Source organism: Gobio gobio (assembly GCF_949357685.1).
Source record: "Gobio gobio genome assembly, chromosome: 7".
NCBI lineage: Eukaryota > Metazoa > Chordata > Actinopteri > Cypriniformes > Gobionidae > Gobio > Gobio gobio.
In genome coordinates this window covers 26,087,273-26,102,479 of record NC_137103.1, presented here as the reverse complement: position 1 = coordinate 26,102,479, position 15,207 = coordinate 26,087,273, and the positions used below count along the sequence as shown (strand labels likewise).

General features: G+C 38.2%; 1 protein-coding gene across 8 annotated transcripts in view; it reads left to right on the top strand.

The window, feature by feature from the left end:
• Nucleotides 1–11,420, top strand: part of abi2a (abl-interactor 2a) — a 55,011-nt gene extending 43,591 nt beyond the window's left edge. The window contains exons 6-11 of one of the 8 annotated variants that reach the window (XM_079822201.1): nt 1,628–1,746; nt 3,227–3,451; nt 4,567–4,725; nt 7,365–7,451; nt 7,900–8,073; nt 9,191–11,414. In XM_079822201.1, coding sequence (XP_079678327.1) covers nt 1,628–1,746; nt 3,227–3,451; nt 4,567–4,725; nt 7,365–7,451; nt 7,900–8,073; nt 9,191–9,366 — 940 coding nt within the window. In that variant the 3' untranslated portion in view covers nt 9,367–11,414. Of the gene's footprint in view, nt 1–1,624; nt 1,747–3,226; nt 3,452–4,566; nt 4,726–7,364; nt 7,452–7,899; nt 8,074–9,190 lie in introns of all 8 variants that reach the window. The other 7 variants (XM_079822200.1, XM_079822205.1, XM_079822203.1 and 4 more) reach the window with 7 other exon arrangements.
• The last annotated feature ends 3,787 nt before the right edge of the window (nt 11,421–15,207 follow it).

Genomic DNA, 15,207 nt, shown 5'->3' with positions numbered 1-15,207 from the left:
ACACCTGAGACTTATATTACCTCTTGTAAAAAGAGGCATAATAGGTCCCCTTTAATACACTCCTAAGCATTTCTCAGGTTTTCGTCCTGAGCATTGAATGTATGCTAAAGTCCTCCCACGTGCTCTGGATGACTGCCTCTTGTCACTCAGTGCAGCATCAGAAAAAGAGCATTTGGTGCTGTTTTTCCCAGCCCTCTCCCATCTGTCTGCTTATTAGATGTTATTGAACATCTTGACAATGATACAAATAACAATGGTTGTGCCCTCCTAAAGTTCAGAGGGGCAGGTCATTTGAATCATATACATTTAAATTAATATTTGAGAACATTCTAATATAATCAGACAAGTCTTTGATAAACATTTAGAGTTCAGCCTTAATCTTACAGAGGCTACAGACAGTTGGAGTCATCAGAGCCTTGGCACAATGGTAACACACATGCTCTTGACACATTAGAGCTGTGTGGATACTAGCTCTGGATTGACAATATTAATTTCTCGATTTTATTTGGTCATATGGTTTCTTAAATCTAAAATCTTTTAGTAGGTGCCGTTTTCTATTGACGCGTGAACAAAACTACAAAAATATAAACTTGAGTAAACATGCAGTTAGGGTTGGGTTCTAGTTACTAATTACATCTTCAATAGTGTAATTAGATTACTGTATAAATTACTCTCTCCAAAAAGTTATTAATTACTTATTACTAATTACTTTCTAAATCCTATATCAACCTCGACTAGTTAAGTGATTCAAGGATAGACATGAAACGGCTCTTTTAATTCATTCAAATAAATAATATTAAGCTACATAAATCAATATTATTAACTGACCAAACTATGACAAATGCTACAGGATGCAAAAGATACAAAGTAACTTTATAATGTATGTTATGTTAATTCCACTATTATTATATGTAATAGTTCTACAGTAAAATAAGAGTAATCCCTTACTTTACTTTTTCAAGGGAAAAGTTATCAAATTAGAGTAACTAATTACTAAGTAACTAGTTACACCCAACACTGCATGCAGCACATATTGCGCTCTCAGCAGTGTGGCTGGTGTCGGGATGTTTGTAAAAATTTGACTGGGGGCACCAATAAGGATTTCGCCTAGGGCGTAGGAATGGCTAGAAATGGCACTGTCACTGCTAGCTCTAAAGACGCTGACAATTCTTTCTTCTCTTTAGCCATGTAATGAGTCTTGCTTCTTTTCTTCAGCTCTATATCTGCCTGGCATTGCTGTGCATCTTTCGCTTTTCATCTCTTACAAAAAAAGTATCTCACTCAAAGACCTTCATCTCATTACTGATTGACAGACTGTTTAAGTAGTTATACTTTTCAGTATGAGCTCAGGCTAGTGGGTGTGCTTTCATCTAGCCACAAAGTCTCTGCTCCTCTCTGTACATTCTGTGTTTCACAAATGCTGCCATCTCGTGCTCTTTATGTCAGACACTGAACCAGCCCTTGCTGCGGTGTTGCCAAGTGTGTTTTTGTTGGTCCATGTATTTACACTGTGTGTGTGTGTGTGTATTTGAGCGCTTGCATGACATGAGGTTCATGTGAGTATTGAGTAGGTATAACATGAGGCACATGTACACGTGGTGTGTAATCTGTAGCATGTGTTCAGCAGTGGGAGCAGTGGTGGCAGCCATCCCAGCAGCCGCAGCAGCAGTCGTGAAAACAGCGGGAGCGGCAGTGTGGGTGTTCCCATCGCTGTGCCCACACCCTCTCCACCCAGCGCCTTCCCAGGTGATATCTTCATCTCCTCCCTGACTTCACAGACAGCACACTTAACAACAGATGTACCTCACACATTCTCTGGCTGCAATCGTTTCTTTTTTTGATCATTTATAATAAGTTCTTGTTTAAGAAGTGTGATATGATCTTGCTAACATCTGCCAAAAGGAGTTAATACAATTAACTGAGAATTAAATGAGCTTCATACAAAAGGAGTTTAGTTATATTTAAACTGAAAAACATTCAAAACCTAGCGTGTTGACGATACAAGCAATAACTAATGAAAGTTATGTGCAGTTCTTGTCACCTATGTGTCGACTGATAGATGTTGACGTGTTGCGAATTGCAATCGTTTTCAATGTCAATATTATCAGTGAATGTTTGAAATATTGGTCTAATCATCACAAAACTGATATCTTCAGAAGATTTTGAATGTAGCATGTTGGTAGAATAACTACTTTTATGGTACTTTTGGATCTTTTTCACTTTACTGTTCACTTCCATGTATGGATGACATGAGGTCGAATTCTGAATTGGTGAATTTCAGCAATACCTCAATTTTTATTGTATTTCCCTTCAAATTACTAAAAACATTGAATTGTTTTGAATGAGACTAAATTCAACTGTAAATTTGCATATACAGTACACCAGGGTTGTTCAATCCTGCTCCTGAAGGGCCACTGTCCTGCACAATTTGGCTCCAACACACCTGTCTGGATGTTTCTAGTGATCCTGAAGACCTTGGCTGCGTTCTAGTTGGTTTTTATTATGCCCTTCACTCACTAACTTCCCTTCTCGTTCACTCGGATGTGCATCATTGCTTACGTTGCATGAGTGCCCACAACCGGCGGAACCTTTGCAATGGGCTGAATTGGAATGTCCTAAGCCCTTGATCACTTTAAATCAACTCCATAATGGATTCCTTTATTTTTTCCATACAATGTTTTTAATGCAGCATTATATGTATATAGGTGTGTGGTTTTGTTTTTTAAATATTTTAAAAAAAAAATTAATATATCAGCGTTGTTTGTGGTGGGGTAAATTAAACGCGATATGTGGTGACATCACAATTGTGGTATATGGAGACTGAAGTGTACATATGAAGTAGACTCGCTGCCTCAGAATTTATGGAACGAGGGTCTGTTCACGAAGTGGAACGCGCTACAAAATGGCGGCAGGGATTCCCCCGAGGGCAAGTGCTTAGGGAAGTTCGCAAGTGTGTGTCTAAAAGTGGAGTGGAACGAAGCCCAATATTAACTGTTTAAGTGTTAAATTTGGTCTAGAGCTAAAATGGTGGCTCTTAAAGAGCAGTATTGGACACCCCTGATATACATGGTCCTGATAAAAGCAGAATTGTGATTTTATGCTCCGCTTCTTCGGTCATGTAATCAGCTCTCTGAGACTACACATGCTCCACATTACCTCCCTTTATGCGAAATGCAAAAGCATTTCTCATTTGGTTTCCTTCCTCTCTCCTCGTTTTACCCTCAAGCTGCTGCTAGTGCCAGCACACCCTCAGCTCCAACTAACTCCACTCAGCCTTCTATCACTTCCTTTAATTTAACCCCCACACAACCCTCAGTCAACCCCACCTCTGTCCCTGAATCTCTCGACTGCACTGAGAGCTCTCTCACCCCAGAGACAGACTCTCCTACCTCCCAGCCACCCCTCACTACAGCTCCACCTAGTGCTACATCCAACACCGACCCCGGGACAGGTGAGTCCGCCACTGTCCGAATCATCTCCAGTCCATCCGTCACACTTTCTACCCTCGTGCCATTCCACACCTGCTGAGAGATCATGCTTTTCTGTGGTGAATTTTTGGTCTTTGTGTCGTCCTCGTATTGTTTTCATTGTTTGTTCCAACTGTGTCATCAACAAAAGTACCACTGTGACTATTTCTAGAAGCATGTGTTGCTTGACCCACTAAGCTATAGGCTGTGGTATCTTTTTTGCAACAATTTTCGCTGACTGGGATTTTTTATTTATTTTTTTATTTACTTGATACAACAGTTCTTTTTTGTGTGTTAAAAATCTGGAAACTCTGTTGGGATGGGGGTCAAATTGACCCTCATTGGTTTCCATGCAATTTGCCAAAAATAATAGTAAGATGTAGCAAGACAAAAAAAACCTTTTCAGATTTCAGTTGAGTAAACTTTTGAGTCTTACATTTTTCTTCTACAGTTTCATTTTTAGTGTTTGTCTAGCTACAATAAATGTTTTGTTTTTTACCTTGCTCTCAATGGGGGGTCAATTTGACCCCTAACACAATCAGTGTGTACAGCATTTCCAGAACGTATCAATAATGATTGTGAGAAGAAAATGTCTTTCACACCAACCAAATGAATCCAATTTTGGTCCAAACTAAGATCTCCTCGTTTCACAAACAGCTTAGATTAAGCCAGGATTAGGCCCTAGTTCAATTACGATATTTAAGTAGCTTTTATAAACATGCCTTAGAAAAAAAAAAAAAAAATCTATGTAAAAACATCCTTTCACAGAATGTGCATCTTGAGACAAAATTGCTTTCAGTTAAAATGGCTCAAACATGCATTAGTCTGAGACTAGGCTTAAGCCTTGCCTGTGAAACAGGGGGCTAGTGTGAAAACCTCCTTAGTCCAGATCAGTTTAGATGATGACATTCATGCTTGCTTTGGCCATTGATCCATTTGATCTTTATGGAAAAATGCTTGTCCTTAAATGGTCTGACTCTAGACCGCTAACACTCTTCTCATTTATTTTTAACTCTGTAAAAACGGTGATGTTTCTCAGAAATTGTGTTCAGTCTGCAGTCATTCTTTTGTCTCTCATGGCTGTGTGTTGTTCATGTAGGTGTTCCTCAGTTCTACAGCATGAACAGGCCCGTCCCCAGACAGATCACACCCGCAGTGGGAGGTTCGCTGCCATATCGCCGGCCGCCGTCAATCATGGGTCAGACTTCCATGCCCTCCAGCCAGCAGAACGGAGGGCCGTATTACAATCAGAACCAAGGTACCGCTCTCACTATTCATACCTCACGTCCCAAAAAGGAAGTCAAAACATCCAGTTCTGCTTATTTGTCAAAGGCAGTTTAATTAGTTCTTTAAGATTATGAATGCCTCATAGGCCGTCCCCCCCAACTGCATTTTACTTTTTAAACATTTTTATTTGACACATATCTCTGCACATTAATTTTTGTTTCTGTAGTAATATTTCTTATGTTCTTAAAGGTGAAAATGTTTTCTGTTAAATTTCTTTCTCATAATCCAGTTTATTGTTCACTGACTACTATTTGTATGCCAAACAGGGGTTTATCTCCTTCAAAAGTGTAAACGTTGAGCCTTTCAGGCACCATCAAAACGATCCACTCAAATCTGTCAGTCTCTTTCCAGTTCAACCTGTAGCGAGAGTTTGGGGCATGACTACTGTAGCAGGCGGAGCCAGAGGGGTTTTAGCCGGTTTGGGACCATAGCTGACACGTTAAATGAGAAGATATTCAGCTTTGGTTACAGAAGTTCACTGCCAAAATTCACTGCATTTAGACCTTTAAAGATGAATTAACCCTCTGGTGCTCTTCTGTCATTTATGACCGGAAAATTAAAAAAAATCATAGCTTCATCGGAATGATGTGAAACATGGTGACTTTTCTTGCATTAGGTATGTAAACACACCAAAAAATTGGGGTCATGATTCGAGCATGCTAATTGGTCGTTAAAAAAAAGTAGCGTTCATTGTCTTCGGTCATAAATGACTGACCATAGGAAATTAATGGGAAATCAGAAAAAACACAAAAATTCACCAAATATTTGTGTGTACAATCTACAAATCGGACAAAATGCTGAAAAAAGTACACAGCAGTAAAGGGGTGACACTCTAAAACATCAAAAGTGTGATATTGACACATACACACACACACACACCTATGAAAAACTGAGCTTATGCACCACATTTTGAATTTTTTTAAATCAGAGCTTCATCAGAAAAATATGAAACTTAGTGACTTTTCTAGCATTAGGTATGTTAACACAAAAAAAATAGAGGGCATGATTCGAGCATGCTAAGTGGTCGTAAAAAATTACTCCCACTTGTGCTCTTTGGTCAAAAATGACCCCCATAGGAAATGAATGTGAAATCTGCAAAAACACAAAAATTCACAGAATTTGTGTGTGTACAATCTACAAATCGACCACAATGCTGAAAAGTTCACAGCAGTAAAGGGGTGACACTCAAAAACATCAAGAGTGTGATATTGACACATCCACACACACACACACACACACACACACACACACACACACACACACACACACACACCTATGAAAAACTGAACCTATGAACCACATTTGGAATTTTAAAAAATCACAGCTTCATCAGAATGATATAAAACTTTGTGACTTTTCTAGCATTGGGTATGTAAACACAAAAAAATTGGGGATGATTCGAGCATGCTAAGTGGTCGTAAAAAAAAAATACTTCCCCTTGTGCTCTTCGGTCAAAAATGACACCATAGGAAATTAATGGGAAATCTGCAAAAACACAAATTCACAGAAAAAAAAATCTATATTTCTAACAAAGATATATACATCTAAAACTTTATAATAAATATTCTTTGAGATTTTTTTTAAAAATATATTCAAATCCAATTTTTTTTTTTTTTTTTTGTTCAAAACAGAACTAGGGAATTCTCAAGCCTCTCCATTGAGACCTCTAGTGATTACACCCATGGTTGCATGATTTCTTAAATAATTCCAAAAGAGGGCGCTAATCTGCCTTCAAAAAAATATTTTGAAGGCCTAGTCTCTATTTTAACCTGAAATACTGCAATAATAAAAAAAAAAAAAGTATAATTTTCAACGGAAAAATAAATATTAAAAAATACCATCAAATCATCTCAAAATACAAAATTAAAAAGAAACAATATTATTGAAGAAAAATAAATTGCCTTGGTTTTACTGGGGTGGAGGAGGTTTAATTTTCAGGTGTCCGGTCACTTATGACCGGGAAGACAACCAATGCAACCCCTAAACAGAGCACCAGAGGGTTAAACAGGTCATGAACAAAGCATTGTGATGCAACGCACTTCAATACCACATCATCATCATGCAACCAGTGCAGATAGTTTGGATAAGTTTATTATAAGCTTGCGTTTGCTCTAGACTGCGTTAGTCTAAATTGCTTACTCGTGACATGCAGCAACACCGCTAAAAGTATTCCTAATATGCTGGAAAGTATATTATTGAAAGCCTAGATTTGCCTGTTGAAACACGCCATCATGTTGTATTTGTGATTTGAGTTGGGGGAGGCGCAATGGGCGAAAGAGGCGTTTGAAAGTTTGTTTGAAACTATGCTTTATTTGTGTAATTCCGCTAGGTGGCACTAGTGTCGCTGAAGCAACATACTTCACCTTTAATGATATTAACATAGTTAGAGTGGTACTTTGATGTATAAATGGGTTAGGCTTTGAACCTTTAGATCCACCCTTCATCCTTTCTACTATGGGGTAACCACTTCCTGTTTGTCAGACGGTGTTTGCACACTAAACTAACTGCCTACTGTCTTCTGTTTTTCCCTTTCACGTGCACTTTCTTTATCTTGGTTCATTGCTCACACACTCCTCCCCTCCTCTGCTTTTTTGTGGTCTTGTGGACTAGCCTCAGTGGCCCCCCCTCCCCCCACCATACTGCAGATCACACCCCAGCTTCCACTGACGGGTTTTGTGGCTCGCGTACAGGAAACCAGTAAGTGGCTTTGAGCTTCTCTAATGAGACCCTCCATCATTCAGAGACACAGACATACACACATTCAGCTCAAAGCGGCTTGTCAACAAACGCAAGACATGCTGTTGTAAGCATGGAAATATAACTATAATACTTATCAATATAGTGAAAATTGACTTTTTATTAATCAAATTAATAATTCCTAAGAAAAGCCCTCAAGCTGACATTTACAACTGACAACTTTATCGTCGCAGATAAGTAAATCATCGAATAAAGGTGCATTCATGTGTGTATGCATCCGTCTATCTGAGAATGTTAGGAGTGTAACACTTATCACTGTTTCTTTTTCACAGTAAACCATCCATATCATAATTGACTTCTTGCTCTCTCTGCATGGATCCATGAGCTTGCATGGCCTTCCCATCTGGAGTCTTGTGTGTCCCCTGTTCATTTCTCTACTCTGTCTCAGTTTCAGATGCGCCTCCCCCACCTCCCCCTTCAGAAGAGCCGGTGTTTGAGGAGACTCAAAATCCGGCTCCTCCTCCTGAAGACTGTGAGGAAGAGGAGTCTTCTGTGGTGGAGTATAGTGACCCTTACGCTGAAGAAGACCCACCCTGGGCTCCACAAACTTACCTGGAGAAAGGTACAGTGAAAATATTTTGAAGATGCTGGTTAGATTAAGCTCAGTGATGTTCATCAGAACATTTTAATGTGTCAAACTTTATATTAGGTGTCTTCACTATGTACCTGCATTAAAGATAAATCTGTATTTTTCTTTTTAAAATAGAAGTATTTTTAAGTACAAAATATGTGCATTATAATAAATGATTAATGTAAGTGTTAGTATTTAAAGACGCTTGTTATAAAGTTTGGACCATGTGCTCCGTGACATCATTACTGTGATTTGTAAAAGGCCAGTTTTTGCAGCTTGAAGCGGGTGTTAAATGGGACTTATCTTATTCACAACTAAAAGCTTCATCAAATTATCCCAAAAATATTATAAACACTAGTGTTAATTTCGTTAATGAAATCTATGATGAAAAAAAAGCTTGTTGATGACCTTTTTTTCCATGACTAAGACTGCGGAAGAAGCATGGATGATCTGAAAACACCAACAAACGAGTAAGCTGGAGTTCGGCGATCTCCATTTGAGATATTCTGTCATACAGCCAGTCTGTTTCTTCACAAGCCACTTGTGCCGTTTGCTGCGATCAAACATGGATCTCTCGACTATATTTGCGATTGTGTTTGCAGAATAACTGCACCTCTGTGTGACAAATATAAAGTATTTTGCTGTTGTTTTAATAGAAAAACATTTAACTAGTTTTAATATTTGAGAAGTTTCTTATTTGACTAGTTTTCGTAATGTAGACAGTGTTAATTAAAATGACAAATAGCCTATAGTATGGGTTGACATTCTCTTTATTTGTGCTTTTAGGTGATCTGATGAAACGTAAAAATAGATATCAAATGACCATAATCGATGTGATTTATAAATGAGCAAAATAATCAGGATTATCAATTTAACCATTACGCAGCATGATGAAAAGTGACGTTTTCACTGACTAAAGTTAGACTGAAATGCTCAGATATTTACTTGTCTAAACAAAAACAGGACAAGGTTGACTAAATATGATAACTAAAAAGCTGATAACACAAACACACAAGTGGTGGGAATGTGTAGAACTGTGAATGATGGGCACTAAGATTTCTGCATGGGTCATTGGTAACGTGACGGTCTTTGTTTTTCTTGCTTTCAGTGGTGGCAATCTATGACTACGCGCAAGACAAGGAAGATGAATTGTCTTTCCAGGAGGGGGCCATCATCTATGTCATTAAAAAGAATGATGACGGCTGGTACGAAGGCGTGATGTGCGGCACTACAGGACTCTTCCCTGGAAACTACGTTGAGTCCATCATGCACTACACGGAGTGAGCGTGTCCTCTGTCTCTCCTCCACCCCTCAATGCCCACCAGCGCTAATCTTACACTGCAGAAGAGTGCATGTGTGCATACAAACCATGCTAATAACAGGCCGTGTTCAGAGACGAGTGGTGTGACTGAAAAGAGGAAACGCGATGAAGCTGAACATCCAGATGTTACAGACCAGACTTTTGCACCAAGGACTGAGAAAACTATTAGATGAAATATTAATTAAAGCCAATAACATGTTTACTTTTACCTTGAATGAAGGATACAGTGTTTGAAGTTAAGGATATGCATAAGCTAGATTTGAAGTGGGTACATTTGTCTTTTTTTCCATATTTCATAACCTTGCCTGTTCCACAGCATTGCAGTGTTTTGGAAGGCACACTGGGGCTGACTGATTTCTCTGAAACTGATTTCTTTTTGTTTTTTTGAACGGCCTGAGGTGGGTTCATGGTGTGTTTTACTGTGAGGTCATGTTCAAAAAGGGAATTGTATTTTGAGGAAAAAGGAAAGTGTGGAACTGAACAGAGAGTGAATATTGAGAAGTTGCTTTGTATTTATTTCATGTGACAGTTTAAGGTTATTTTTGTCTCTAAAGTGTTTGTTTTAATAGTTTGAGTTGTATCTTCAAGAGAAGCTGCATCAGCCTATTTGTTGAAATATTAAATATTTGTAGACCAAAGGAGAATTCATGGTGTCTTTGCAGGGTCTGACTCGTTTGCACAAAGGTCTCACCTTAACTTTTTTTTTTTAATCATTAAATATATTTCATACATTTATGGATCCAGTTTGTTGTTAAACTTTTTCCCCATGAGAGAATCAGTCAGCCCTGACACACATGCAGTACTAGACATATCTAATAACCTCATGAATTTTGAACGCTTTTTTTGTTTGTTTTACATTTAAATATTGTGTAGTGATGCTAACCAATTGGTTATTATTTAAGTGTATGTAGTACATCATAGTCTGCATGCTTAATAAAAAAAACATTTACATTTAATTTTTCTTATTTTATTTACAAGGTTCCCACAATAATAGAAAACCTGAAATATCAGGACATTTTAAAGTTGTGATTTCCAGTCCTGAAAAATATGGCCATGTGGAAAATTGTCACATGAAAATACATTTCACCAGCTAAAAATGAAGAAACATTCTGGTTGAGGGACATTTTGAGTTGCACAAATTAAAGTTTCATTTAAAGGGTTCACCCAAACCTCTATGCATTTTTTTTCTTTGAAACACAAAAGGAGATATTTTGAAGAATGTTGGTAACCAAACAGTTCATGGACCCCATTAACTTCCATAGTACTTTTTTTCCTACTATTTTGTGTTTAACAGAAGAAAGAAACATGAGGTTTGGAACAACATGAGGGCGAGTAAATGACAGAATTTTCATTTTTGGGTGAACTATCCCTTTAAGTCTATTAGTAGTTTAAGAATATGTTAGTACCTGACGTCCAAAAAATGTGGGAACCCTGTACTTAATGAGTTCCTCATTTTGCTTTTGTTCTTGATCCCTCTTATACCCAGTTTAAGATTTGCATAGGACATGGACAATGTCCAAACATTACAGTATTAATATGGGTGCTCTATAAATGTTTATGCTAAATATATTGTCATGTTGTAATGTTATTGAAACGTGTATAAGCTACTTTGACAATCACTGATCTTTTTTTCCCCCCTCTCCAGCTACTAAAAACGTTTTCCATTTTGCCTAAAATCATTAACTTCATTGTGTTACCTCCATCCCGAAATTGAATCTGAATCTTATGTAAAGAACAGATGGAGGTTCTCTAAAGCAGGGTAGAGCCAAGTGGACGAATCCTTCACTCTACCCTACAATAATACCTGGCAAAATGTGACGTTCAGAGGGTTTCGTTTACCTCTGTCTGAAAGCACATCACTGAAAACCATAGAGAGATGACCAATATTTCTATTTTAACATAAATAGTGATTTTTGTAATTGATTAAAGCCCGTTAACTCATTCTTGTGTGCCAATATATGTGTATATAATTAAATAAAAGTATGGACATCAGTATTTCCATGTGACGATAATGTGCAAAATCATTTTCTTCTCATTATTAGTCATTTTCATGTAAATTGCCCATGTTTATGCATCAGAGATGCACGTGTCCAGATACAAAAGTGAAAAATAGTGTTAACCATAAGCTTTCTGTTTTTGACTTCTTTCCATACTGTGTACTGATAAATGTGTGTTAAGGGGAGTTTATAGTGAAATGTCATCTCAGATGGAGTTGAGCTCAGTGTTTGGGATGCACGCCCATGTTCTTTTTCAGACTTACGTAACTTGGCAGTGAGCAGGGGTCCAGATGGCTTGAGACGTACGTAAGATAGCTGGAGGTTTGCACACTCAGACGCCCACAGGCTGTTAGCTGCAGAGACAGAGAAGAAGAGCAGTTATTCTGCTGTGACGCTCCAACCACAATATCTTAAACACACTTAGGCTATATCTTCTATGCATTTACTCTGCATCTTTATATAGCGTTATACCATTATTAGGATTTTTTTTATTTTGCTGTAAGCATAGGCCTACTATAGCTATCCTTGAAGCAAAAATTGCAACTACACAAAAAAAGTAAATGTTTGAGTGAGAACTGTGCAAATCATAGTGCAGTTCTGTGAAAAGTGTCCCTGTTGTGAGAACAAGATATCAAATGAGCAGTGCATCCGGAAAGTATTCACAGCGCTTCACTTTTGCCACATTTTGACCAGTACAGCCTTATTCCAAAATGGGTGAAATTCATTATTTTCCTCAAAATTCTTCAAACAATACTCCATAATTACAGCATGAAAGAGGTTTGTTTGAAATCTTTGCAAAATAAAAAGTACACAAGTATTCAGTCTTTGCCATGACACTCAAAACTGATCATCCTTAAGATGTTTCTACAACTTGACTGGAGTCCACCTGTGGTAAATTAATTTGATTGAACATGATTTGGAAAGGCACACACCTGTCTATATAAGGTCCCCCCCCCCCCCCAGTTAACAGTGCATGTCAGAGCACGAACCAAGCCATGAAGTCCAATGAATTGTCTGTAGACCTCGGAGACAGGATTGTATCGAGGCGCAGATCTGGAGAGGAGTACAGAACAATTTATGCAGCATTGAAGGTCCCAATGATCACAGTGGCCTCCATCATCCGTAAAAGGGAGTTGGGAATCACCAGGACTCTTCCTAGAGCTGGCCGCCCGACCAAACTGAGCGATCAGGGGAGAAGGGCCTTAGTCAGGGAAGTGACAAAGAACCTGATGGTCACTCTGACAGAGCTCCAGTGTTTCTCTGTGGAGAGAGGAGAACCTTCCAGAAGAACAACCATCTCTGCAACACTCCACCAATCAGGCCTGTATGGTAGCGTGGCCAGATGGCACATGACAGCCTGCCAGTGAAGCATGGTGGTGGCAGCATCGTGCTGTGGGGATGTTTTTCAGCAGCAGGAACTGGGAGACTAGTCAGGATCGAGGGAAAGGTGAATGCAGCAATGTACAGAGACATCCTTGATGATAAGAGTGCTCCAGAGCACTCTGGACCTCAGACTGGGTCGAAGGTCGAACATCTCTGGAGAGATCTGAAAATGGCTGTGCACCGACGCTCCCCGTCCAACCTGATGGAGCTTGAGAGGTCCTGCAAAGAAGAATGGGATAAACTGCCAAAAAAATAGGTGTGCCAAGCTTGTAGCACCATACTCAAAAGACTTGAGGCTGTAATTGGTGCCAAAGGTGCTTCAACAAAGTACTGAGCAAAGGCTGTGAATACTTATAATTAATAATAACAATTGGTTACATTTATGTAGCGCTTTTCTGGATGATGCAACGCCAGCCATATTGCGCCAGAAAGCCCACCACCACACACCAGCGTATTGGTGGAGAGGAGACAGAGTGATGAAGCCAATCAGTATATGGGGATGATTAGGAGGCCATGATGGACAGAGGCATCTGGGCAAATAGCCCCTACTCTCTTTCCGAAGGACATCCTGGGATTTTTAATGACCACAGAGAATCAGGACCTTGTTTTAACATCCCATCCGAAGGACGGTGCTTGTTACAGTATAGTGTCCCCATCACTATACTGGGGTGTTAGGACCCACACAGACCACAGGGTGAGCACCCCCTGCTGGCCTCACTAACACACCTCTTATGTACATCAATCCTCTACAATTCGAGTACATATTCACTCTGGGCGACTAAACAATATTGGCTAATAAATGCTTAGATAGTCAGTGTACGTCTAATTGGCTAAGAATGCTAAGAATAAGTTTAGCATAGATATATTTTCACTCGCTGAACACTCAAGAGAAACAGTTTCACTCTCCGTCAAGCGATCTGTCTAGTTCAGTTCAGCTCAATGGATGCACAGTGTACCTGTATCTGAAGTACCGTAAACTCTAGTGTGAAGGCGGCAAGGCGCACAACTTGCCGTCGCTTTCTCTCTCTCACACACACACGCAAAGAGAGAGAGTCTTACATACCACACAGAATCGACGCGCTACATGTAAACCATATTCTTTGTTGTATTTTCCTGTCAAAACAACAGAGTTCATTTGGAATTATTCAGCTTTTAAGAAGAAGCAAAAGATATGCGGTAGTGGGCAGGACTAATGCGCAAACGGCAATCTCATTGGCTGGCGCTCATCTATTACCTTACTGTTTTGATTTTTAGCAAATCAGTTTGAGCAACGCTGACAGCGTGATTAATATTCATGAACCCAGCAGCTCATCAGTCTTTAGTGCATTGTATATTGTTATTAATAGTAGAATTAGTAGTAGTAGAAGTAACTTATTAATAATTAATATGATCTATTAAATTATTTTTTTACAGAAACATCGAATGACCAACAATATCTTAAGCACCACCATCAGTCCTATGTTCAGTTAAAATATCAAACATGAATTCGTACGTTTGTGTGTGTGTATATTAATTATTTATTTATTAGGACTGTATGTGTGTGTACAATTATTATGTCTATATAAATACACAATGTATATATTTAAGAAATATTTGCATGTGTATATACTGCATATATACCGGTATATTTATATAATTTATATTATATATAAATATATGTAAAAAAACATTTCTTAAATATATACATGTGTGTGTATTTATATACACATAATAATTATACACAGTACACACACATATTATGTAAACACAAACATTTATTTTGGATGTGGTTAATCATGATTTATCGATTTGACAGCGCTAATTTAAATAAAACAGTATATCAGTCTGGCGAGTAAATAAAAACATTTACTAGTCAATGGCGATTATATTGCCATGGTGTGCGTAGAGGGTGTACATGTGAATTTTCTCATTTTTTATACATTTGCAAAGATTTCAAACAAACTTTCACGTTGTCATTATGGGGTATTGTTTGTAGAATTTTGAGGAAATTAATTAAACCCATTTTGGATTAAGGCTGTAACATCATAACAAAATGTGGAAAACGTGAAGCTGTACATGCGTAAAGGTTTCTGGTGGTGCGTTTTAAATAAAATAATTACATTGTCATATTTTTGCTATAACTTGGTGTAACAAGTGGAAATCGGCTGATTAAAAAGTGTGGGAACACTGTACTTAGTTCCTCATTCTGCTTTTGTTCTTGATTCAGTTACAGACTTTCATATGACATGGACAATGTCCAAACATTACAATATTAACAAGTGTTAACATTAACCACACTAACTTGCATTTAGATAAGTTGGTAGCACTTTACAATAAAGTTGTAATAGTTAACATTAGTTAATGCATTAGTTAACTATACTATATAAATTAGTTTACTATACTATACTAGAAAAGCAGTTCCCAGAATACAGGTTTTGATCATAA